This window comes from Hordeum vulgare, chromosome 4H (assembly GCF_904849725.1).
Source record: "Hordeum vulgare subsp. vulgare chromosome 4H, MorexV3_pseudomolecules_assembly, whole genome shotgun sequence".
Classification (NCBI taxonomy): Eukaryota; Viridiplantae; Streptophyta; class Magnoliopsida; order Poales; family Poaceae; genus Hordeum; species Hordeum vulgare.
In genome coordinates, this window is record NC_058521.1 from 9,077,694 (window position 1) to 9,102,977 (window position 25,284).

The following is a 25,284-nucleotide window of genomic DNA, read 5'->3' on the forward strand; positions in this document are numbered from 1 at the left end:
ACAAGACCACTAGTTTCAAGAAGGGCAAGGGTAAGAAGAACTTCAAGAAAGACGACAAAGTTGGTGCCGCGCCCGGTAAGCCAGATGCCGGGAAGAAGAAAAAGAATGGACCCAAGCCTGAGACTGAGTGCTTCTATTGCAAGGGAAAGGGTCACTGGAAGCGAAACTGCCCCAAATACTTAGCAGACAAGAAGGCCGACAATGTTAAAGGTATATGTGATATACATGTTATTGATGTGTACCTTACCAGCGCACGTAGTACCTCGTGGGTATTTGATACCGGTGTTGTTGCTCACATTTGCAACTCAAAGCAGGAACTGCGGAATAAGTGGAGACTGGCCAAGGACGAGGTGACGATGCGCGCCGGGAATGGTTCAAAGGTCGATGTGATCGCCGTCGGCACGCTACCTCTACATCTACCATCGGGATTAGTCTTAAACCTTAATAATTGTTATTTAGTACTAGCTTTAAGCATGAACATTGTATCAGGGTCTTGCTTAATGCGAGACGGCTACTCATTTAAGTCAGAGAATAATGGTTGTTCTATTTATATGAGTGATGTGTTTTATGGTCATGCTCCGCTGGTGAATGGTTTATTCTTGATGAATCTCGATCGTGATGTTACACATATTCATAGTGTGAGTACAAAAAGATGTAAAGTTGATCATGATAGTCCCACATACTTGTGGCACTGGCGCCTTGGTCATATCGGCGTCAAGCGCATGGAGAAGCTCCATACTGATAGACTATTAGAGTCTCTCGACTTTGAATCATTTGACACATGCGAACCGTGCCTCATGGGCAAGATGACTAAGACTCCATTCTCAGGAATAACGCAGAGAGCAACTGACTTATTGGAAATAATACATACTGATGTGTGTGGTCCAATGAACATTGAAGCTCGCGGTGGCTATCGTTATGTTCTCACTCCCACCGATGATTTGAGTAGGTATGGGTATATCTACTTGATGAAGCACAAATCTGAGACATTTGAAAAGTTCAAGGAATTTCAGAGTGAGGTCAAGAATCAACGTGACAGAAAAATTAAGTGTCTACGATCTGATCGTGGAGGAGAATATTTGAGTCACGAGTTTGGCACACACCTAAGGAAGTGTGGAATCATTTCACAACTGACGCCGCCTGGCACACCGCAACGCAACGAAGTGTCTGAACGCCGTAATCGCAATTTATTAGATATGGTACGATCTATGATGTCTCTTACCGACCTACCGCTATCATTTTGGGGATACGCATTAGAAACTGCAGCATTCACTTTAAATAGGGCACCGTCTAAATCCGTTGAGACGACACCGTATGAACTATGGTTTGGCAAGAAGCCTAAGTTGTCGTTTCTTAAAGTTTGGGGCTGCGATGCTTACGTGAAGAAACTTCAACCAGAAAAGCTCGAACCGAAAGCGGAGAAATGCGTATTCATAGGATACCCTAAGGAAACTATTGGGTATACCTTCTATCTTAGATACGAAGGTAAAACCTTTGTTGCCAAGAACGGATCCTTTCTAGAGAAAGAGTTTCTCTCGAAAGAAGTAAGTAGGAGGAAGGTAGAACTTGATGAGGTAATTACACCCCCTCTCGAACAGGATAGTAGCGCAGTGCGGGAAGTTGTTCCTGTGGCGCCTGCACCAAGTGAAGAGGAAGTTAATGGTAATGATCATGAAGCTTCGGATCAAGTTACTACTGAACCGTGAAGGTCCACGAGGGCACACTCCACACCAGAGTGGTACGGCAACCCTGTGATGGAAATCATGTTGTTAGACAACGGTGAACCTTCGAACTATGAAGAAGCGATGGCGGGCCTGGATTCCAATAAATGGCTTGAAGCTATCAAATCCGAGATAGGATCCATGTATGAGAACAAAGTATGGACTTTGGTGGACTTGCCCGATGACCGGCGAGCCATAGAAAATAAATGGATCTTCAAGAAGAAGACTGATGCAGATGGTAATGTAACCGTTTATAAATCTCGACTTGTCGCAAAGGGTTTTCGACAAATTCAAGGAGTTGACTACGAAGAGACTTTCTCTCCCGTAGCAAAGCTGAAATCAGTTCGAATCATGTTAGCGATTGCCGCCTTGTATGATTATGAAATTTGGCAAATGGACGTCAAAACAGCGTTCCTTAACGGGAACCTTAAGGAAGAGTTGTATATGATGCAACCAGAAGGTTTTGTCGACCCTAAGGGTGCTAACAAAGTGTGCAAGCTCTAGCGCTCCATCTATGGGCTGGTGCAAGCATCTCGGAGTTGGAACATTCGCTTTAATGAGGTGATTAAAGCGTTTGGGTTCATACAGGTTTACGGAGAAGCCTGTCTGTACAAGAAAGTGAGTGAGAGCTTTGTAGCTTTCCTCATACTGTATGTGGATGACATATTATTGATGGGGAATAATATAGAGATGTTGGAGAGCATAACACTACTAGGAAAAGGGCTATAGATGATATAGATACTAATGGCGCACTGCTCTACTATATAGTAGTGGCGCACCATGTGAGGTGTGCCATTAGTGTGGTGGACACTAATGGCGCACCACACACTCGGTGCGCCACTACTATATTCTTTTTATTTTTAATTTTTTGTGCAAAACTACTAATGGCGCACCAGCAGCTGGTGCGCCATTATTAACTGGGGTTACTAATGGCGCATCTCTTAGTAGTGCGTCACTACTATAAACAAAATTGTTTTTTTTGCAAACTATTAATGACGCACCACAACTAGTGCGCCATTAGTAACCAGTGTTACTAATGGCGCATCTGTTGGTGGTGCGCCACTACTATTTTTTTTTGCAGAACTACTAATGGCGCACCAGAGGAGGTGCGTCATTAGTAACCAGGGTTACTAATGGCGCATATGTAGGTAGTGCGCCACTACTATAAATTTTTTTTTGCAAAACTACTAATGGCGCACCACCACCCTCGCCGCCGAGCACCCCCTGCACCCTCCCCCGCTCCACCGCCGCCGAGCACCCCCCGCACCCTCCCCCGCTCCACCGCCGCCGAGCACCCCCCGCACCCTCCCCCGCTCCACCGCCGCCGACGACCCCCGCACCCTCCTCCGCTCCACCGCCGCCGAGCACCCACCGCACCCTCCCCCGCTCCACCGTCGATGCCGACCCCCGCACCCTCCCCGGCCCGCTCCACCGCCGCCGACGACCCCCCGCACCCTCCTCCGCTCCACCGCCGCCGAGCACCCACCGCACCCTCCCCCGCTCCACCGTCGATGCCGACCCCCCGCACCCTCCCCGGCCCGCTCCACCGCCGCCGACGACCCCCCGCACCCTCCCCCGCTCCACCGCCGCCGCCGACCCCCCGCACCCTCCCCCGCTCCACCGCCGCCGCCGACCCCCCGCACCCTCCCTCGCTCCACCGCCGTCGACGACCCCCCGCACCCTCCCCCGCTCCACCGCCGTCGCCGACCCCCCGCACCCTCCCCCGCTCCACCGCCGCCGACGACCCCCCACACCCTCCCCTGTCTCCTCGCTCGGTTCCCCCGAACGGAATCGGCCGAGCGCACCACCCACCCCTCCCTCCCCCCGAGCGCCATTGCTATATCAAAAAAAGATTACTAATGGCGCACCTCTCTAGGGTGCGCCATTGCTATCCAAAAAAAAAGATTACTAATGGCGCACCTCTCTGGGATGCGCCATTGCTATATAAAAAAAAGATTACTAATGGCGCACTATATGGGGATGCGCCATTGCTATGGAAAAAAAATCTAATGGCGCCATTGCTAACCCTCTCTGCCTCTGCCCTCGCCTCTCCTCTCCTCTCCTCTCCCAAATCCAACCGACAGGGATCTCGCCTCTCCACTCTCTCTCCACCCCCACCCCCTCCCCCGTGCCGTCGGCCAGCCGCATCCCCGCCGCGCGGCCTCGCCCCCCACCTGCCGACGGATCTTCGGATTGGATCGTGGACGAGGTTGGGGTCCGGGTGGTGCGTGGCGAGCGGCGGTCCCCTTCCCCGCTCCACTCAGGTACGGCGACCCTGATCCCCCACGCGCCAGCCCCCCTCATTCTTTCTTCCCGCACGCGCTCATCCGGTGTTCCGCTAGCCGTTCAACCACGGGATCTGTCCCGTCCCGGCCGCCCGTTCGGGCCAATGCGGCCGCGGGTGCCGTTGGTCCTGCTTCCTAGGCTGCTAGTGCTCTGCCCACCAGGTGGCCCGGGATCCTTGAGAGCTGCTTGGCAGATCTACGACTGTTTCTTCCAATGCGGTTCCGGAGCGCCGGCACCCGCGATTCTGGTCAGCGGGAAATGGCGTCCAGATGTGGCCGGCTCTGGATTCGTGGCTCCTGGGGGTTGCTGGTGGGATTCACATGCAGCCATCGATTCTTGGCTTCGATGCTACTCACTTCATACTGTTCTCATTGACTGTATTATTGGTTCAGTCCGAGAGATAGATACATGCATCCGTGCCCATGCTTGCTACGGAAGTGATACAGTCCATACTTCTTCTTTTGCCGTCTTGGATTGGATGGATGCAGTGCAGGAGGATGCGCTCTTGGATTGCTCTCTGTTTACAATCTTGGATTGATTGCTTCTCTTAATTAGTACGCGCGATTCTATCATATCATAGGGGCAACACAGTCGCGGTGTGTCCGGATGATGGGACCAAATCCAGTTCTCAGCAGCTCAACTTGCTCTAGTCAGTGTACCACTTTGCCTCCGGTTCAGAAACAAAGCATGCTACCCCATCCGTTCTTTCTAGCCTATTGATAGTGAACGGAGTGAGTAGTATATTGTTGGAACATAAATAATAGGGGCCTAAAACAATGTTCTTTTGGCCGATAAAAAGGAAGGCCTACGAGTTTGATTTTTTACAGTCCATTGGAAATTAATTGAACATGTAAGTGGAGATGCTATATTTTGAGTTGACTGATAGTGTCCCACTCAAGATATCTTTGGGTTCACTTTGGGTTCTGTAGCAGTTCCATCTGATTTAATCTCTTTCACTACACAGCAATATCAAGGTATCTTGGCGGTCAAAGGCCATGGCCTCTGCCCATCCCCCACAAGAATTGCCTTCAGGGATGGATCCTTCTATGATGGATGAGTACGCTTCCAGTCCAAGCTGTTGCAAGAATTCGTCAAGATACCCAGCATTGGCAAGGCTTGGATCTTCAGTTCCAAAGATGGTATGGACTGTTATTGACCTGTTGTTATATATCCACTTACCTTATCCAGTTCTTGTCCACTTCAAATTGCTCGCAGGTGGGCGTGGACTGCGGCGCCATCCAGCCCGGGGGCGCGTGCTTCGAGCCCAACATGGTGAGCGCCCACGCCGCCTACGCCATGAACCAGCTCTACCAGGCCGCCGGCAGCCACCCATGGAACTGCGACTTCCGGCAGTCCGCCACCCTCACCTCCACCAACCCCAGAAAGCCTCCAATCCTTCCTTGGCACCTTCCATCATCATTGCTCATCGGACCATGCATCACGGACAGGGCAGCAGAGCTTGTTCTTTGCGCTGCTAGTGCCCGGATAGGTGCGAGCATTTGGCACTGCGCTGCGCGCATGTGCATTGGTCCTTGATCGCCATTCACCCATTGTCCATTGCATCTGCCCACTGACAATTAGTACTGGATGGAGTACTACATCACTATACCTCATTAACCATCCTCTGTGTTTTTACCGCCCTGTCGAATGAATCACACAAAGAGGCTACATACTAACCATGGTTGCGTTGGTTTCTGCAGGCTACGGCTCGTTTGTCTTCACCGGAGGCCAATGATGCATGCAACTAAAAAAAATCTTCCGGACGTGATGGTGCGGTGAGCGCCATGATTGGATCGAATCATCATCGAGTAAAGCCACGAAACAATGGGCGGTGGTTGTGCGTGGGATGCATTCCTCCCCCTTGTAAAGCCACGAAACAGTGGGCGAGTAAATTTGCATCTATTGTGCCTTCTTAAGGCATGGGGTTATTTTTGAGTTCCATTCATTGTTTTCAAAATCATTCCCCCCCTTGTAAATTCTAATCCCATCGTCTTCTGAAATCCATACATTGTTTCAAAAATCAGGTGCCTTTGGTGTATACCTGGAGCCCTGGCATGCTGATATTTTTGAGTTCCTTGATCTGAGGAAGAACCATGGCAAGGTAAAATGTTAGCCCAGCATTATCTAATTACTGTTTTTGTTTTGCAACTGAAGTACATAACCATTCAAATCTTGTGTGCTTTCTATGACATTCAGATTTACCTCATACATTTAAAGAGCACCCTGTCCAACAGATGCCTCTGCAAGTCTTAGTTTGCTGCAATTTATGCCCATTCAAGAGAATAGTTGATATTAACATACTATTTATGTAGTACATTTTTGCATAATATGGAGGCTTTTAAATAATTATCTGCTTACTGTGACCCGAACCTATGCACTTTGTTTGTGATGTGTGTTTCTGTCATATACCATCTCTAGAAGGTGTTCTGATGAATGCCAATTTAACAGGAGGAGAACCGTGCGAGGGATCTTTTCTTTGCTCTCTGGGTTCCTGATCTATTCATGCAAAGAGTACAAAATAATGAGGATTGGTCCCTCTTTTGTCCTAATGAAGCTCCGGGGTTGGCTGATTGCTCGGGTGAGAAGTTTGAGGAATTGTACAAGAAATATGAGAAAGCAGTAAGTTCAAAACTCTACCCATATACAGCGAGTTAGAAAGGAACACGCTTCAATAATCCACTTTCTGGTTTCAGGGCAAAGGGAAAAAGGTCATTCCAGCACAGACCCTCTGGTTTGACATTTTGAAGGCACAGATAGAAACTGACACAACTTATATGCTCTATCTTATTGTTATGGGTTCAAGGCTACTTAAGGCATGGGGTCATTAACCAGCACACAAGGCAGCATGACGGCAGCTCTCTTAAAAATAGATTAGTTAGGATTGCATCCCAAAGATATATAATTGATCAACTGTCTCAAAATGTAAGATGTTTTTTGACATCGAGATTAATTAAGCAAGAAAACATGGGGGATACCATCCACTTTTCATACTCCCGTCCAGAGCACGGGCCCATCTTTCTCTCTGCAAACCTAGACCCGTAGAACTTTTATGATACTACCATTCTGCTGTGACTTCAAATGAACTGTACCAAAACTCCGGTAGATGCCTAGTGCCATGTGATTTAAGAGGATTTTGCTCAACATACTGTATCCTACTTCTCCGTTGTGTGTCATGCCCTAAGTTTATACATCGAACGATATCGCAGTATAATCTTCTTATATGAATACTGATTGTAATCTATAATTCTACATACTTCATATGAATCACATATCCAATTGGATAGTTTGATTTATTTGGTGTTGCAGCCATAATAGTTGATACTGGAGCTTAAATGCTTAGCTTGCAGAGTGAAAGAGCTATTGTACCATCAGTTTCATTTTCTCAACAATTTTGTTGATGATGTCTGGTTGCGTGGTTGTTGGTTTGCATGCCTTCTGTTTGAAGTCCTCTCTGTCCCTTCTCGTCGTATGTAAATAAATTAGAGAGTGACTATTCTTTTTTTGTCTCTTTATTATGACCAGGAATGCTCGGGTTCTGTAGTGCCAATGGTTCTGGTTATCAACAAGGTAGATTGCACACCATTTGTTCCCGGAGAAGAGTTTGAGAAATTCAGCGGAATTTTCAGAAAACATGTGCACACATGTGCGGTCACTGGTAAAGGCATTTCTGAGCTGGAGAGCGCTGTAATAGAGGTCTTGAGTCCGTGCCTTCTGGGGGACGACGGTGGACTGTAAACCAGGTAAACATCTCCGTACGCCATCAGTAGAAGCCCCAGTAGTTCTTCTCTTAGAATTGTTGCATGAAAGATTGTTGACTTCTTATCCAATTACATTGTGTTGTCCAGAGCCAACTGGAACAGCTCATGAGGACCCAGGAAGCTTTCACAAGACTAAGTCGTCGATCAATGAGCAGCTGCCCTTGGATTTTTGGACTATTTACTTGAGGGACGCTGCATTGGCTCTGGCAACAATCAGTGGAGAGGACATATGTGAAGAAGTTTTGAGCAACATATTCAGCAAATTCTGCATTGGAAAATGATGCCTTTCAGAATCATGCTGGTCCTCGGTCATTTCCGACACTTTTGACCTTTGAGCAGCATATGCAGTGGCATAGAATGATCTGAACAAGCCTGGTAGGTATCCAAAGAACAAGCAATGAAATTGAACCCATTTTCTGGATGGGGTCAAAGATCTATAGGCTGGGATTACTGTTGTCACCGGCCTATAGATTTGGGTTGTATCGTTGTGTATTATATTTGCTATGGAGCTATGTATGTATGGATGCTATGGAACTATATGTATATATGGATGCTATGGAATTTTGGATGTATGGATGCTATGGAATTTTGATATATGGATCATGAAATTTGTTATGCAACTTTGCATATATGTTACGTGTTGTGAATCAGTAAAACTATTGGGCACATATTATGTATTATATATTTGATATATATGTTATGTGTTGTTTAATTTGTGGTTTTGAAACAAAACATATATATGCCAGAAAGCAGATACTAATGGAGCACCATGGGCTATACTAATGGCGCACTGCCTGGTGCATCATTAGTATATATGCCCTGGGAGGCATACTAATGGCGCACCTGGGAGGCATACTAATGGCGCACCTGGGAGGCATAACTAATGGCGCACCTGAGAGGCATACTAATGGCGCACCTGGGAGGCATACTAATGGCGCACCGTGAGTAATACTAATGGCGCACTGCCTGGTGCGCCATTAGTATACCAGATACTAATGGCGCACTTGTGATGCGCCATTAGTAAAAAAATCTAATGGCGTGATGCTAGTGGCGCACCTATAGTGCGCCATTAGTAGCCAAAATAGGTGCGCCATTAGCAAGCCTTTTCCTAGTAGTGTAAAGGCCTATTTGAACAAGAGTTTTTCAATGAAGGACCTTGGAGAAGCTGCATACATATTAGGCATCAAGATCTATAGAGATAGATCAAGACGCCTCATAGGTCTTTTGCAAAGTACATACCTTGACAAGATATTGAAGAAGTTCAATATGGAAAACTCAAAGAAAGGGTTCTCGCCAGTTTTGCAAGGTATGAGATTGAGTAAGACTCAGTCGCCGACCACGGCAGCAGATAGAGAGAAGATGAGTTCTGTCCCCTACGATTCAGCCGTAGGCTCTCTTATGTATGCCATGCTGTGTACCAGACCTGATATAAACCTTGCCATAAGTTTGGTAGGGAGGTACAAAAGTGATCCCGGTATGGAACACTCGATAGCGGTCAAGAATATCCTTAAGTACCTGAAAAGGACTAAGGAAATGTTTCTCGTTTATGGAGGTGACGAAGAGCTCGTCGTAAAGGGTTACACCGATGCTAGCTTCAACACAGATCCGGATGATTCTAAGTCACAGACCGAATATGTATATGTTTTGAATGGTGGGGCAGTGAGCTGGTGCAGCAGCAAGCAAGAAGTCGTGGCAGCATTTTCATGTGAAGTGGAGTACATAGCTGCTTCAGAAGCGGCTCATGAAGGAATTTGGATGAAGGAGCTCATCACCGACCTTGGAGTGGTTCCAAGCGCGTCGGGTTCAATGACACACTTCTGTGATAACACTAGGGCCATTGCCATAGCCAAGGAGCCGAGGTTTCACCGGAAGACGAAGCACATCAAGCGCCGCTACAACTCCATCCAGGACCATGTCCAGAGTGGAGTAATAGATATTTGTAAAGTACACACGGATCTGAATATTGCAGACCCGTTGACTAAACCTCTTCCACGAGCAAAACATGATCAACACCATAATGCTATGGGTGTTCGATACATCACAATGTAACTAGATTATTGACTCTAGTGCAAGTGGGAGACTGTCGAAAATATGCAATAGAGGCAATAATAAAATGGTTATTATCATATTTCCTTGTTCATGATAATCGTCTATTATTCATGCTATAATTGTATTAACAGGAAACAGTAATACATGTGTGAATAAATAGATCACAATGTGTCCCTAACAAGCCTCTAGCTGGCTAGCTCGTTAGTCAATAGATGATCACATCATTGGGAGAATGATGTGATGGACAAGACCCAATCCTAAGCATAGCACTAGATCGTATTGTTCGTATGCTAAAGCTTTTCTAATGTCAAGTGTCTTTTCCTTCGACCGTGAGATTGTGCAACTTCCGGATACCGTAGGAGTTCTTTGGGTGTATCAAACGTCACAACGTAACTGGGTGACTATAAAGGTGCACTACGGGTATCTCTGAAAGTGCCTGTTGGGTTGGTACGAATCGAGATCGGGATTTGTCACTCCGTGTGACGGAGAGGTATCTCTGGGCCCACTCGGTAGAACATCATCATGAGCTCAATGTGACTAAGGAGTTAGTCACACGATGACGTGCTACAGAACGAGTAAAGAGACTTACCGGTAACGAGATTGAACAAGGTATGGGTATACCGATGATCGAATCTCGGGCAAGTTCTATACCGACAGACAAAGGGAATCGTATACGGGATTGATTGAATCCTTGACATCATGGTTCATCCGATGAGATCATCGTGGAGCAAGTGGGAGCCACCATCGGTATCCAGACCCCGCTGATGGTTATTGGCCGAAGAGGTGTCTCGGTCATGTCTGCGTGTCTCCTGAACCCGTAGGGTCTACACACTTAAGGTTCGATGACGCTAGGGTTATAGGGAATTGTTATACGAGGTTACCGAAAGTTGTTCGGAGTCCCGGATGAGATCCCGGACGTCACGAGGAGCTCCGGAATGGTCCGGAGGTAAAGATTGATATATAGGACGGATGGTTTCGGACACCGGAAGTGTTTCGGGCATCACCGGTAACGTACCGGGACCACCGGAGGAAGCCCCGGGGGTCCACCGAAGGGGGCAACGACCCCGGGAGGTAAGATGGGCCAAGTGGGGGAGGGAACCAGCCCCTAGGTGGGCTGGTGGGCCTCCCCACTCAGCCCAATGCGTAGGGGAGAGGGAAGGGGGGCAAACCCTAAGCCAGGTGGGCCTAAGGCCCACCAGGGGTGCGCACCACCCCTCCTCCCTGCCCTGGCCGCCGCCCCCTCTCCCATCTGGGGCTGCCGCACCCCTTGGGGGTGGGAACCCTAAGGGCTGCTGTCGTGGTTTTGTCACGGCAGATGTCCTCGTGAAAGGACTTAGTATGGGAACCATCGCACTTTGGTGGCGACTCAAAGGGGTTGAACAGGAGGAACGCGGCGGGTTACCCAGGTTCGGCCCCTCGCGTGGAGGTAATAGCCTACGTCCTGCTTGGCGTGTATTGATGTGGACTCGATTACAAGAAAGGCGTAACTCGCCTTACCTAGCACTCGATGATTTCTAACCTGCCTATCCCCCTTCAAACTCGCCTTTATATAGAGGTCGAGGCTTTAGGGTTTACAAGAGTCCCTTCCTCTTTACAAATCGTGACCACCGCGGCCTCTGAGTCGCCGTCTTGCAAAACCCAGAGACCTTCCACAAATCACAACCATCTTGCGGCCTTCAACCGCCCAGGCTGAGGCCCAAATGAGTCAAAGGATGAACCGCCTTACTAGTAACCCGGCCCATATTGGGCGGGTCACTTAATAAGCAATATCCCCAACAGCTGCGCCCCCTCCCCCTCCCCCTATATATAGTTGAGGTTTCGGGGCTGTTTTGCACATGATTTTCTCTCTCTCTCGGTGCAGCCCTGCCCTTCTTCCTCCTCCTCTCTGCCGGTGTTTGGCGAAGCCCTGCCGGGAGACCTGTCTCTCCATCAACACCACGCCGTCGTGCTGCTGGATTTCTTCCCCAACCTCTCCCTCCTCCTTGCTGGATCAATGTGCGGGAGACGTCACCGGGCTGCACGTGTGTTGAACGCGGAGGTGCCGTAGTTCGGCACTAGATCGAAGTCACACCGCGATCTGAATCGCTGCGAGTACGACTCCATCAACCGCGTTGTAGCAACGCTTCCGCTTAGCGATCTTCAAAGGTATGAAGATGCACTCACCCCTCTCTCGTTGCTGGTCTCTCCATAGGAAGATCTGAATATGCGTAGGAATTTTTTTGAATTTATGCTACGTTCCCCAACATCACCATCCTCTTTGGTGCTCCTCTGATGATGCGTGAGTAGTTCATATCAGATCTATGGGTCCGTATACAGTAGCTAGATGGATTTCTCTCTTGTTTTGTTTCTCAATACAATGGTCTCTTGAAGATCCATATGATGTAACTCTTTTTTTTGCGGTGTGTTTGTTGGGATCCGATGAATTGTGAGTTGATCATGAGATCTATGAAAATATATTCATGCTTAATTATTATTGCCTCGTATTTCTTCTCCGATATTTGGTTTTGTCTGGCCAACTTGATCTTTTATCTTGCAATGGGAAGAGGTGCTTTGTGATGGGTTCGATCTTGCGGTGCTCAATCTCAATGACAGGAAGAGACATGACACATGTATCGTTGCTATCAAGGATAAAACAATGGGATCTATTCCTACATGAATAGATATTGTCTATATCATGTCATCGTTTTTAAGGCATTACTCCATTTCTCCATGAACTCATCACATGTCACTAGATGCATGCTGGATAGCAGGTGATGTATGGAGTAATAGAAGTAGATGGAGACAGAAGTCGGTCTACTTATCTTGGACGTGATGCCTATATACATGGTCATTACCTTGAATATAATCGTATTTTTTTTCTATCAATTTCCCAACAATAATTTGTCTACCCACCGCTTGCTATTTTCTCGAGAGAAGTCACTAGTGAAACCTACTACCCCCGGGTATACTTCACATCATTTATTTGCAATCTTTACTTTGCTATTTGCGTTTCTACTTTATTTGCTCTTCTTCAGATCTATATTATAAAAAAAACCTTGTTGCATTCTATTTGCTTTTTTATTTGCATCTATCAAATTATCCTTACTTTACCCATGAGGGTTGGGTTGCGAGGATTTACTATTTATGTACATGTGTTGCTTACATAGTCTTATGGATCTTCCAAGTGTATTGATACCTTGATTTCTTAACTAAGGGAAATACTTGCCGTCACTGTGCTACATCATCCTTTAAGCTTGGAGGAAAAACCAACGCACCTGCGAGGAACGTCACTGTCTTTACCTCATGGAGTAGTACACAAATTGCGCCAGATTCAGTAAGCTAAGAGCAGCCATCATCCAGAAGAAATAGTCCAAATGCCCTTCATTCAGATTATCCGGGATCCACCCGGGCGCGCCACCGTGCGTCGTGGCCACCGCAACAACACTGAACACCAGCGCGTTGAAGTAAGCCGCGGACGCAATCGCAAGCTGCGAAAATGCCGCACATAGGCTCTTCATGGTGTAAGGGGCCTCATCGTAGAAGAACTCCATCATGCCGATTCCTGAGAAAACGCCAGCCGTGCCAAGCATCACGTATGCGGGCACTTGCCACAAAATGCTCAGTGGCACTGGCACATTCTGGTCTGCCAGGCCGCTGGCTCGCGCGATCGCCAGCCTCTTCATCTCGAGGACTGCTGAGTAGACCATGGTCAGCATGGACAGCGCAAAGCCGATCCCAAGGCGCTGCGTCTGCGAGAAGCCCTTCGCATTGCCAGTATAGCGCCGCGCGAGCGGCACTAGCACGGGTTCGTAGATGAAAACCCCGATAAGGACGCTGAACACGCTGACAATAGAGAGGGAGGCCGGTGGGATTGTGAACCGGCCGACATGGTTGTCCATGACCATCCCCTGCTCTACAAACGTTGATGCGGTCTGCCCGGCGACCGCGTAGAAGATCACGTACGACGCCCAGACCGGGAACATCCGCAGCAGTATCTTGAGCTCCTCAACTTGGGTCACTGTGCAGAGACTCCATGAACACATCGGCAACGCCGTGCACGTCTTGTCTGACGGGGGAATCACGGTGGCAGCCTTGTCTAGAAACCTGAAGAATGCAATCACATAATTATAACTTATGTATAAGAGGTAAGCTCTCGCATTTTAGTTTACTCATAGATGCAGTTTCTAGATATGGTTCTGTAGAAAATTTCTGATATCTTTTCTACTTGCAAATAAGATGTTACAACTCACATCACAAGTGAATCATTGTCTTACACCAAAAGATGTCATAGCTCAATGAAAATGAATTGTTTTTAAATGTCATATTTAGACCATATATAGGTTGGCTTGAGTAATGCAATAACTGGGGCACCTGAACTGATTCGTGTGCTGAATTTGGTGACTTGATTCAGCTGATGATGACGAACTGGGCGGCTCGTACAAGAGCGAGACATCATCTGGCAGTCGCACACGCCACTTCCTGACGGCCGCAACGAGAACCTGACAGATACTCGTGAATGGGCTTGCTCTCAGCTTCCTGAACCGGTACACTCTGGAGCCACCAACAAATACTGCTAGGCTCAAGGTCATGAGCACCGTTGGGATCGCAAAACTGAGCCCCCACCAACCATTATCCTGCAGCCAAACAAGCAGTGTGCTCGACAGAAGGGAGCTAAGATTCATCAGGAAGTAGTACCAGTTGAAGAAGGAGCCCTTCTTCTCCAGCTCCGTCGGGTCCCCGCCGTCGAACTGGTCGGCACCGAAGGCCGACGAGCAGGGTTTGATGCCACCGGTCCCAAGTGCAGCAAGATAGAGTCCAAGGTACACCACCACGGCATGATGAACATCGCCATGGTAGTAGGATGACGGGACTGATGCTGCAACTGCGAGCACGAGCATTCCCTGTCAAAGTGGCAGTGTTCAGAGTCGCAATCATCATACGTATCTGGTCGCGGTTAGCTGCGCTGTACTTACGGTGGTATGGACCGGAAGGGAAACGACCATCGTCCAGTATCTTCCCAGATACGTGTCAGCCAAGAAGGCCCCGATAAGTGGTGTGAGGAAGCATGCGCCAACCCAGGCAGAGACGTCCCGCGCAGCGGCGACCTTGCTTTCGTGGAGCACGGTGGTGAGATAGGTTACCAAGTTGGACGCGATTGCGAAGAAGGCGACGCATTCGCAAAACTCGACGGCTGAGATGTATGTGTTCAGCTGGTCATCAGCCAGTAATAAGAGAAGAAGAGGAAATCAAGAGCAGTTTGCATTAGTGAATTGCTGTTATCTGGTATAGTACCTAAAATCATGTAGCACGCCCTCCAATTGCCTGTGTTGCGCTTCAAAGCAGGCTGATTGTTGATGTCAACAGATCCGTCGCTGGTGTATTCCGAAGCTACATCCTACATAACAGTACCAGGATATCCAGTTTGGATATTTGAAACTGTAAATCTCTCACGGAGGACCGACAAGAACTGAAGAATTTACACGTGCTACCTGAAATTATTCTCATATGATGCAGCCATCAAGATACAAGAAAAGAAGAGAAGTGCAGAGTAACACAGTATACCTGATTAATCAGGGGTTGGAGATCAAGCAGGGGCCTCTCCTCGTCTGCTGCTGCTGCTGCTGCCATGGCTGCTCCCGCTCCCAAGATGGAGCAGAAGGAGGGTTGAGGAAAGGAGCTCGCTCAGCGCCTAAAATTTACCTGCATGCATGTGCTCTTGCCAAGAGTGGTAGGTTGCTTATCACTTATAAGATTATAATATAATACGGAGTAGTACTAAAAAAGGTGGTACGCTCATTCCAAATCGAGGAAGAGCGTGAGCTGTGGCTGCATTTTCTAGTGACTGAACTATGATTGAAGGGTCAATTTTGGCCACAGACCAGTGCTGTCTCCATTCACCTACATCAGGACCCACGGCCATGGCATTTCTCTCTCACTCACCCATGAGCAACAGTGCTATTCTACAACTTTTGTAGGAGGTAATTCTTTTTCTTTGATTCTGTTCAACACTAGGTATATATGTGGACCTGACAATTTTTTTTACTTTTGAAATCACAAGGAGCCGGCACACACCGTTGCAGACATAATCAATGGCGCCGGTGGTGGCCTGATGAACCAGTTACTATGACGATTGATTGTGTCGATTGATGTCGGAGGGATGGTTGAAATAAAGAGATGCCACGAAAATTTGGAAGGCGATGGTGGTCCATATGTATAGCTAGGGCCCAGAAGAAGTTCCCACCTGCAGCACGCAGCCAACTCGTTTGTGCCCACTATTGCCTCAGGTATTTCGAAAATTGCTTTTGGAGACCGAGCTACATGGAGGCTGTTTTTTTAAAATATTCAATATTCATATTTTTATGTTTATAAAAATCCAGATATACATGGAGACATGATGTACATGTGTACAAATTTTCACGATGAAATACGTTGAAACGGGGGTTGTGCAAAAAAACATAGCTTTTCAGCATATGACACTGTTCAACCCGGAAGTACATGAATTTGTTCTTTGTACAATTCAGATACAAGATAATTCATCATGAATTTTTATACACACATACATTTTCTTATGTACATGCATATGTTTTTTCTTAGAATTTTTTGAAACCGGAAAGTTTGATGTCAGAACCGGCTTTTCGGGGATTTTAATTTCCCTTCAAAATGGTCCTTATGCATACCAGCCACATGAATACTGTTCGTTGGTGCACAAATCCTTGATACAACTGTCTAAGCAAAAATACAAATTTGAGGTACAAGACCGAAGTGGTCCATAGAGTACATCAAAAGGGTTTCTACTTGTTGATGGTGGAAGCGGTTCGGGGATCTCCATCGTATATGGGACTCTATTTCCCACAGAAACAGCTGACCTGGATAATTCCTATCTCACGCGGCTGATGTCTTCGGTGCCTAGGTTCCGGGGTTATCGTCGGGTTCCTCCTTTCCAAGCACGCAATCTGGCCAACACAATAGCCAGGAACAATCCAATGAATACTTTGAATGTACTCCCAAACATCATGAAGACAAACATAATTTTGGCAGGGGTTAATATGCAGTTGCAATAATACCACAATATTCTGTCAGCCATAATATACTTCTCAAGTATTATAAAGGAATTTTAATCATACTGAGAAATTAATAAGCAATCAATAAGAGTAAGATTAACGGATGTGATATAAGACATGCATCCATCGGGCATCTGAGCGACACCACATACAAGGCTTGAATAAAATAATAACAAGCATGACAGAGTCGTGCGTCTAAGCGACACCACATAACGGGCTTATATAAAATGATAAACATGCCACAGTCGGGCGTCTAAGCGACACCACATAAAGGGCTTATATGAAATGATAAACATGCCGGAGTCGGGCGTCTAAGAGACACCACATAAAGGGCTTATATAAGACAATACTAAAACGAATATCCGGGAGGTAGAACCGTTCGAGTATATTCAACCATCATAATCATATGGGTTAATTCACAGTAAAATAATATTTATGGTCATCCACCATATTTCATTTTTAGTCTGAGGATTTCTTAACTTCCTCCGAAGACCGACACTCAGACCGACATTTGACTAGTCAACCAGTCGTCCTTGACCGTGGACACGGCTACTCGAATAGTTTTGACTCTGTAGAGGCTGTAGTCTTTACCCACAACCCGCGGGTTTTCATAGTCACTTGGACTAATCCCGCATAAGGTATTTTAGAAATAAATACTCAGAACGAGTACACACCCATTTTTACCCCCACAAAGTCCGGCTTCACCCGGACTACGCTGCGAGGGAAAAACCATAAGACGGGAAGGCTCCGACCTCGACTAGCATGGGATCAAATTTATACCGCGCGCTACAAGGGAAGAGCTCTTCCCTCTCGGTCCCAGACCGGAACCACCCATGCCCCCTGACCAGATGACTGGATTTAGTCCAGGACCATGGATACCTTCATCCTGGCCTCTCTACTTGGTGTGTACCTGGTAATAGGTTTATGACCTACTAAACCATATCCCCTTTCGGGAAGACCGTGGCAGCACAAATAGGTAAGGTGACTGATACATCTCCAACGTATCTATAATTTTTTATGGTTTCATGTTATTATCTTGTCAAACTTTGGATGTTTTGTATGCCTTTTATATCTTTTTTGGGACTAACTTATTAACTCACTGCCAAGCGCCAGTTTCTGTTTTTTCCGTGTTTTTGACCCTTTTGAGAGGAGGATTTTGAACGGAGTCCAAACGGAATAAAACTTCCGAAAAGTTTTTTTCCGAAACAGAAGACGATCGGGAGACTTGAGAACCAAGGCAGGGGGCCACCAGGGACCCCACAAGCCCCCTAGCCGCGGCCAAGGGGGCCGCGCCTCCCAGGCTTGTGGGCTCCCTGGACCTCCTCTGCCCTAGGTCTTTTGCCTATATATTCCCTAAAATCCCAGAAAAATCAGGAGATCATCGAAAGTACTTTTCCGCCGCCGCAAGCTTCTGTCTCCGCAAGGTCCCATCTGGGGCACGTTCTGGTGCCCTGCCGGAGGGGGGATTTGGATACAGACGGCTTCTTCATCAACACCATGACCTCTCCGATGATGCATGAGTAGTTCACCATAGACCTACGGGTCCATAGCTAGTAGCTAGATGGCTTCTTCTCTCTCTTGGATCTTCAATACAAAGTTCTCCATGATCTTCATGGAGATCTATCCGATGTAATCTTCTTTTGCGGTGTGTTTGTCGAGATCCGATGAATTGTGGATTTATGATTAGATTATCTATGAATCTTATTTGAGTTTCTTCTGATCTCTTATATGCATGATTTCATATCCTTGTAATTCTCTTCGAGTTGTGGGTTTTGTTTGGCCAACTTGATCTATGATTCTTGCAATGGGAGAAGTGCTTGGTTTTGGGTTCGTACCGTGCGGTGACCTCTCCCAGTGACTGAAGGGGCAGCGAGGCAGGCATCGTGTTGTTGCCATCAAGGGTAAAAAGATGGGGTTTTCATCATTGATTTGAGTTTATCCCTCTACATAATGTCATCTTGCTTAAGGCGTTACTATGTTCGTCATGAACTCAATACACTAGATGCATGCTGGATAGCGGTCGATGTGTGGAGTAATACTAGTAGATGCAGAAAGTATCGGTCTACTTGTCTCAAACGTGATGCCTATATGCATGATCATTGCCTTAGATATCGTCATGACTTTGCGCGGTTCTATCAATTGCTCAACAGTAATTTGTTCACCCACCGTAATATTTGCTATTTTGAGAGAAGCCTCTAGTGAACACTATGGCCCCCGGGTCTACTTCACACCATATTTTCAGCCTTACTCTTTTACTTCGTTGCACTTTCCGCTTTCAGATCTCACTTTGCAATCAATCTTGAAGGGATTGACAACCCCTTTATAGCATTGGGTGCAAGCTCTTTTGTGTTTGCGCAGGTACTCTGGACTTGACGAGATTCTCCTACTGGATTGATACCTTGGTTCTCAAATCGAGGGAATACTTACTGCTCCTATGCTGCATCACCCTTCCCTCTTCAAGGGAAAAACCAACGCAAGCAAGTCTCCGTCAACGTGTAAATTTCTGGCGCTGTTGTTTGAGAAGTAGGAGTGACATATTGACAAGGCTCGATCTACGGTTGAGTCAAGAGGATTATAATGTTCCCTGCATAATTAGCACACTAAAAAGATTTCAACATCGCACGTAGAGTCACTACCTATCATGCCCCATCATGCCTCACTAACCATCCTCGTCCCACGAGATGTCAGGCCCAGAGTCGTATCTCCCCGAGACACCGACTCTATTCGAATCCCATCCGGTAGACATGAGTGACAGAAGGATGTGACTAATGTCTCATACATCTCAACATGCACCAAATGTACTTTCAATCATAAGGTCATATGCATGATCATCACATGAAATGTCATCACTCGTTTAACATAACCATAATGTTTTCTTCATCAAGCAACCCACACATAACCAAAATATATCAAGGTTCACAATGCTTGCCTTCAATGTGTAGGTAGCTGAGGTGCACATCAAAACCTTTGAAAGTTTTTGCTCCTCTCTCCATAGCCTATTTTGAAAATATATCTAATTAACATATAATTTTAAAATAGTAGAGAAAGTTGTATCTGAATTTTTTCGGATAAATACTAAAATAAACTAGATACAATTTGAAAGAGGTGAGAAAAAGAATCAACTCATTTGGAGTTTAACCTTTGAAACTAGGGCTAATCAAAATCTGGTCAAAGTTCTGTTCTAAAATAAATTAGAAAAGGAAAACGCTTTGGCAGGGAATGCACAAACGCAAGGAGGAAAGCGTACTTGGGGAAAGACGCATCCACTTAAGTGGGCTGCGGCCTAGCACTGATGCTGAAGAGGAGGGCCCGCTCGCAGGCTTGACTGGAGACAAACCAGTAATCTCCCTCCTCTGGCCGAGGGGAGGTGAGGCCTCCGACGATGCCCACCGATGAGTGGGGCCATCCTTTAGACATCCGAGGGCACCATCGTGCTCAGGGTCCCAAGGCGGCTCTGGGGAGGGGTGGCACGGTCTCCGGGGAGCTTGGGAGCTCCGAGGGCTATGAGGCCGACAAACAGTGGCGCGGGCCACCAAGGGGCTCTGCCCATGGTCTACCTTGAGCTCACTAGAGAGGGGGGGGGGAAGGGTCGCAACACTCGTGTCGTTTCATTCCAAGGAAGAACGGTGCCGAAGGAGCACGACTGGCCGCGTATTTTATCGGAGGGGCGGCGGCCGAAGCTTGATCGGAGGTGAGGATGAAGATGGCTCCGGTGAAATTGGGGGAATGGGAGGTCTACTAAGGCTGCTTAGGAGGTTTTGCTGGGGCTCGCAAAGCTCGGGCGTCTAAGCGACACCACATAAAGGGCTTATATGAGACAATAATAAATAATGAATATCCAGGAGGTAGAACCGTCCCAGGGATATTCAACAATCATAATCATAGGGGTTAGTCCACAATAAAATAATATTTATGTTCATCCACCATATTTCATTTTTAGTCTCAGGATTTCTTAACTTCCTCCGAAGACCGATACTCACACCGACACTTGACTAGTCAACCAGTCGTCCTTGGCCGTGGACACGACTACTCGAATAGTTTTGACTCTGTAGAGTGTGTAGTCTTTACCCACAGCCCACGGGTTTCCATAGTCACTCGGACTAATCCTGCATATGGTATTATAGAAATAAATACTCAAAACGAGTACACACCCATTTTTACCCCCACAAAGTCCGGCTTCACCCGGACTACACTGCCAGGGAAAAACCGTAAGACGGGAAGGCTCCAACCTCGACTAGCATGGGATCAAATTTATACCGCGCGCTACAAGGGAAGAGCTCGTCCCTCTCGGTCCCTGACCGGAAACACCCATTCCCCCTGACGGGATGACTGGATTTAGTCCAGGGCCATGGATACCTTCATCCTAGCCTCTCTACTTGGTGTGTACCTGGTAATAGTTTTACGACCTACTAAACCATATCCCCTTTCGGGAAGATCGTGGCAGCACAAATAGGTAAGGTGACATATTGACAAGACTCGATCTACGGTCTAGTCAAGAAGATTATATTGTTCCCTGCATAATTAGCACAATAAAAAGATTTCAACATAACAGAGAGAGTCACTACCTATCATGCCCCATCATGCCTCGCTGACTATCCTCGTCCCACGAGATGTCAGTCCCACAGTCGTATATCCCCGAGACACCGACTCTCTTCGAATCCCATGCGGTAGTCATGTGTGGCAGAAGGATGTGACTACTGTCTCCTGCATCTCAACATGCACTAAATGTACTTTCAATCATATGGTCATATCATGATCATCACATGAAATGTCATCACTCATTTAACATAACCATAATGTTTTCTTCATCAAGCAACCAACACATAACCAAAATATATCAAGGTTCAGAATGCTTGCCTTCAATGTGTAGGCAACTGACGTGCACATCAAAACCTTTGAAAGTTTTTGCTCCTCTCTCCATAGCCTATTTTGAAAATATTTCTAATTAACACGTAATTTTAAAATAGTACAGAAAGTTGTATCTGAAATTTTTCACATAAATACTAAAATAAACTAGATACAATTTGAAAGAGGTGAGAAAAAGAATCAACTCATTTGGAGTTTAATCTTTGAAACTAGGGCTAGTCAAAATCTAGTCAAAGTTCTATTTTAAAATAAATTAGCAAAGGAAAACGGTTCGGCAGGGAATGCGCAAACGCAAGGAGGAAAGCGTAATTGGGGAAATACGCATCCACTTAAGTGGGTTGCGGCCTAGTGCTGACGCTGACGAGGAGGGCCCCTCGCACGCTTGACTGGAGACAAACCCGTCATCTCCCTCCTTTGGCCGAGGGGAGGTGAGGCCTCCGGCGATGCCCGCCGATGACTGGGGCCATCATTCAAGCATCTGAGGGCACCATCGTGCTCAGGGTCCCAAGGCGGCTCTGGGGAGAGGTGGCATGGTCTCCGGGGAGCTTGGGAGCTCCGACGGCTATGAGGCCGGCGAACGGCAGCGTGGGCCACCAAGGGGCTCTGCCCATGGTCTACCTTGAGCTCACCAGAGAGGGGGGAAAAGGGTCGCAACACTCATGTCGTTCCATTCCAGGGAACAACGGCCCCGAAGGAGCACGACTGGCCGCGTATTTTATTGAAGGGTCGATGGTCAAAGCTTGATCGGAGGTGACGAAGAAGATAGCTCCGGTGAAATTGGGGGAATGGGAGGTCTACTAAGGCTGCTTAGGAGGTTTTGCTGGGGCTGGCAGAGCTCGGGGTGCTCTTTTATAGAGCCTCGAGGTTGGTTCCGATGCGGTGACGATAAGATCGTCGGCCAACCATCTCTGTAGGGGCACGGGAAACGTGGTGGTGCACGAGGCATCTAGAGGGGATCCTCGCTGTCACTGAGCTAAAGGACGACAATCCTAGCTGGACGGACGAGCAGCTGGTATCGGTGGCAAAAGCACCGCTACTGCTGTCGCAGAGGTGCTCCTGGCTTTGACGGCCAGCACGGCTGCAGGTGGAGGCTGGCGGTGTCAGGGCGCTACCATACTAGGTCCTCTACTACTCCTGGGGCGGTACTGCCACAACAGAAGGGAGAGACTGTCGTCGGCTAGCCACCAAGGCTGCTGCTGTGGTGGCCGGGGATGGCGCCGGGGCTGTTGGAGCGTCTCTGCGGGCTGGAAGGGGTCGGGGTCGTGCCTCCTAGAGCAAGCTAGGGCCGCGGTTGCGGGGTAGGTGGGACGCGGCGGCTTGGATGCGCTGGCGGCAAAAGCCGCTCTCTAGAGCGCACTCTTGGCATGCCCGTGAGGTGTTCGATGAAATGCCAGGGCATGCCAGGGACTCCAGATGCAGCTACCAATTTTCAGATCCACTGGTAGGGTTGGTATGGGGCTAATGGACAATCTGGTTTGGTCGTGGGGTTAACTTCACAGTACCATCTAAAAAAGTGTGTCAAAATCTGGTCAGGGACACCAAGTGTTTGACAGATTGCCAGTGGTCTCTACAAGGTCTTGCTAGCCACCATTTTTTCCACGTTGAGGTCTCTTTGGAAGCTAAGAAAGATGGCATAGTTAGATTGGGCAAAACAAAAACTTTCGAGTGCAACATTTGCAAAAGTGCAATCCTGGGCAGAAACAAAATGATCTGATGATATGAACTCAAACAATTTAGATGGGGCTGAAATCGAGGACCTAAGGGTTTTGCAGGGTCCTCTGCAAGTAGTATAATTTTCAAAAGATTTGGTCAAGAAAATAATATGGTTGTAGTGCAAACTTCAAAACTGGTCCAGAACAGAAAATATGATGTGGCGCTCAAAATTTTCAAAATACCAAATTGGATTTTTGCATAAAAGTGATTTATATGAACTTCTTCACAACTCCAAATTTTATAGAATTTTTAAAAGAATTTATCAAATGGTTGTAGTTCAAATCACGCTCTTAAAATAATTAAGAAGTCATTTTTGAATAATGAAACTTAGGAAATTATTTATAAAAAGGCCTTTACTTGATTTGCCAATTGAAAGAAAGAATGTTGAGGCAACGGCTCAAATCAAACCATATTTTCCCAAAAACTCCAATTTAGGGAAGAATTTTTTTATAATACACACGAAAGAAGTGGATCTGAAATCAACAGAAAACCCAAAAATAAAATTTTAATTGAAGATGGCCAAATTTTAATAAATAAAATCCTTGTTAAATTTTTGGGGTGTTACATCTGAGTTTTGATATTTTTTCAATAGTTTCAGCCTCCATGGAGGCGAGTCACCTAAACTCCCTAAACCAGGTATTTGCCATAATAAGAGATATGAATACATAGGAACACGTTTGTAGACTGAACAACACTCATAAGAATAAAAAACCACCCTCTAAACTGGGAGTTATGTAGGGAGTGATATGATTTTTTTTTGAAGTGGCCATTTCTGGCTTCCATTTCATTAGCATGAGGAGAGTGGAAAACATGGGTTGATCAAGTGATTCGATGATGTATGAGGAAAAGTACACCACCATCTTAGCGGGCTCCTAACCTAGCCTTTTAGCCTAATCGCTATCTCTCTTGGTATGTCCCCGAATGGGTGCCCAATGCATTTGGCTCCGGCGATCCTCCATTCACTAGTAGAAAATGGGGCTATAGTCCCGGTTGCTAAGAACTGGGACTTTTACCTTGGGACTAAAGACCCCCCCCTTTAGTTCCGGTTTGCCATGAACCAGGACTAAAAGATTTTTATTTTGAATTTTGTTTTTCTTTAAATCTTTTTTTTCAATTTTTTTAGAAAAAATAAATTCATTTTTCAAATGTTTGAATTATTTGACAATTTAATCTCTAATCACCCTACTCACTGCTCCAACGTGGAGCACTCATTTCAATTCGTCTAACTTTCCTGCCAGTCACTCACTCCACTCATTTCAAATCATCTAACTTCCTAGCCGGTCACCCATCCTCTCACTCTAATCCAGCCCAAGCACACTTAACTTTCCGGAACTATCTCCACTAGTTTCCAAGTCTCCACTAGTTTTCTTGACAATAGTAAGCTATCAATCCTATTAATCCTTAGGTCTTGATGTCACATGATTTAATTTCTTGAGTTCCAAACAATTATTAAAATAAACAATAGTGATTAATTTAAAACTTAAAAAAAACTTCAAAAAGGCAAAAATTTCAAAAAACTCAAATAATTCTTAAAAAGCATAAAAAATACAAAATAACAAAAAGTTCAAAATAAAAATAAGTAATAATAATAATATTGAATTTCAATGAAAATAAAATCAGTAATAATATTATTTTATTCATTGTTTGTCATTTTTTCATTTATTATGGCATAATTATTATCTTTAAATCTATAAATCGAAATTCGACAAATGATATATCCATTATTATCAAAAAAATGTGAGGAATCCAAATATGACACCTTTTTTTTGATAAAATTAGAAAGAACTAACATAGAAATAAAGTAATATTAACTAACTACAAAAAACAAAATTATTGTCAAACAACAGAAAC

General features: G+C 46.3%; 1 protein-coding gene across 1 annotated transcript; it reads right to left on the reverse strand.

Moving 5' to 3' along the window:
* Positions 1-13,023: 13,023 nt before the first annotated feature.
* On the reverse strand, positions 13,024-15,519 carry LOC123451011 (protein NRT1/ PTR FAMILY 8.3-like). The gene is made up of 5 exons (XM_045128027.1): positions 15,356-15,519; positions 15,086-15,188; positions 14,767-14,984; positions 14,165-14,694; positions 13,024-13,897 (listed from the first exon to the last, which is right to left on the reverse strand). The coding sequence occupies exons 1-5, from the start codon at positions 15,419-15,421 to the stop codon at positions 13,090-13,092; spliced, it is 1,725 nt and encodes a 574-aa protein (XP_044983962.1). The 5' UTR covers positions 15,422-15,519; the 3' UTR covers positions 13,024-13,089.
* Positions 15,520-25,284: the final 9,765 nt, after the last annotated feature.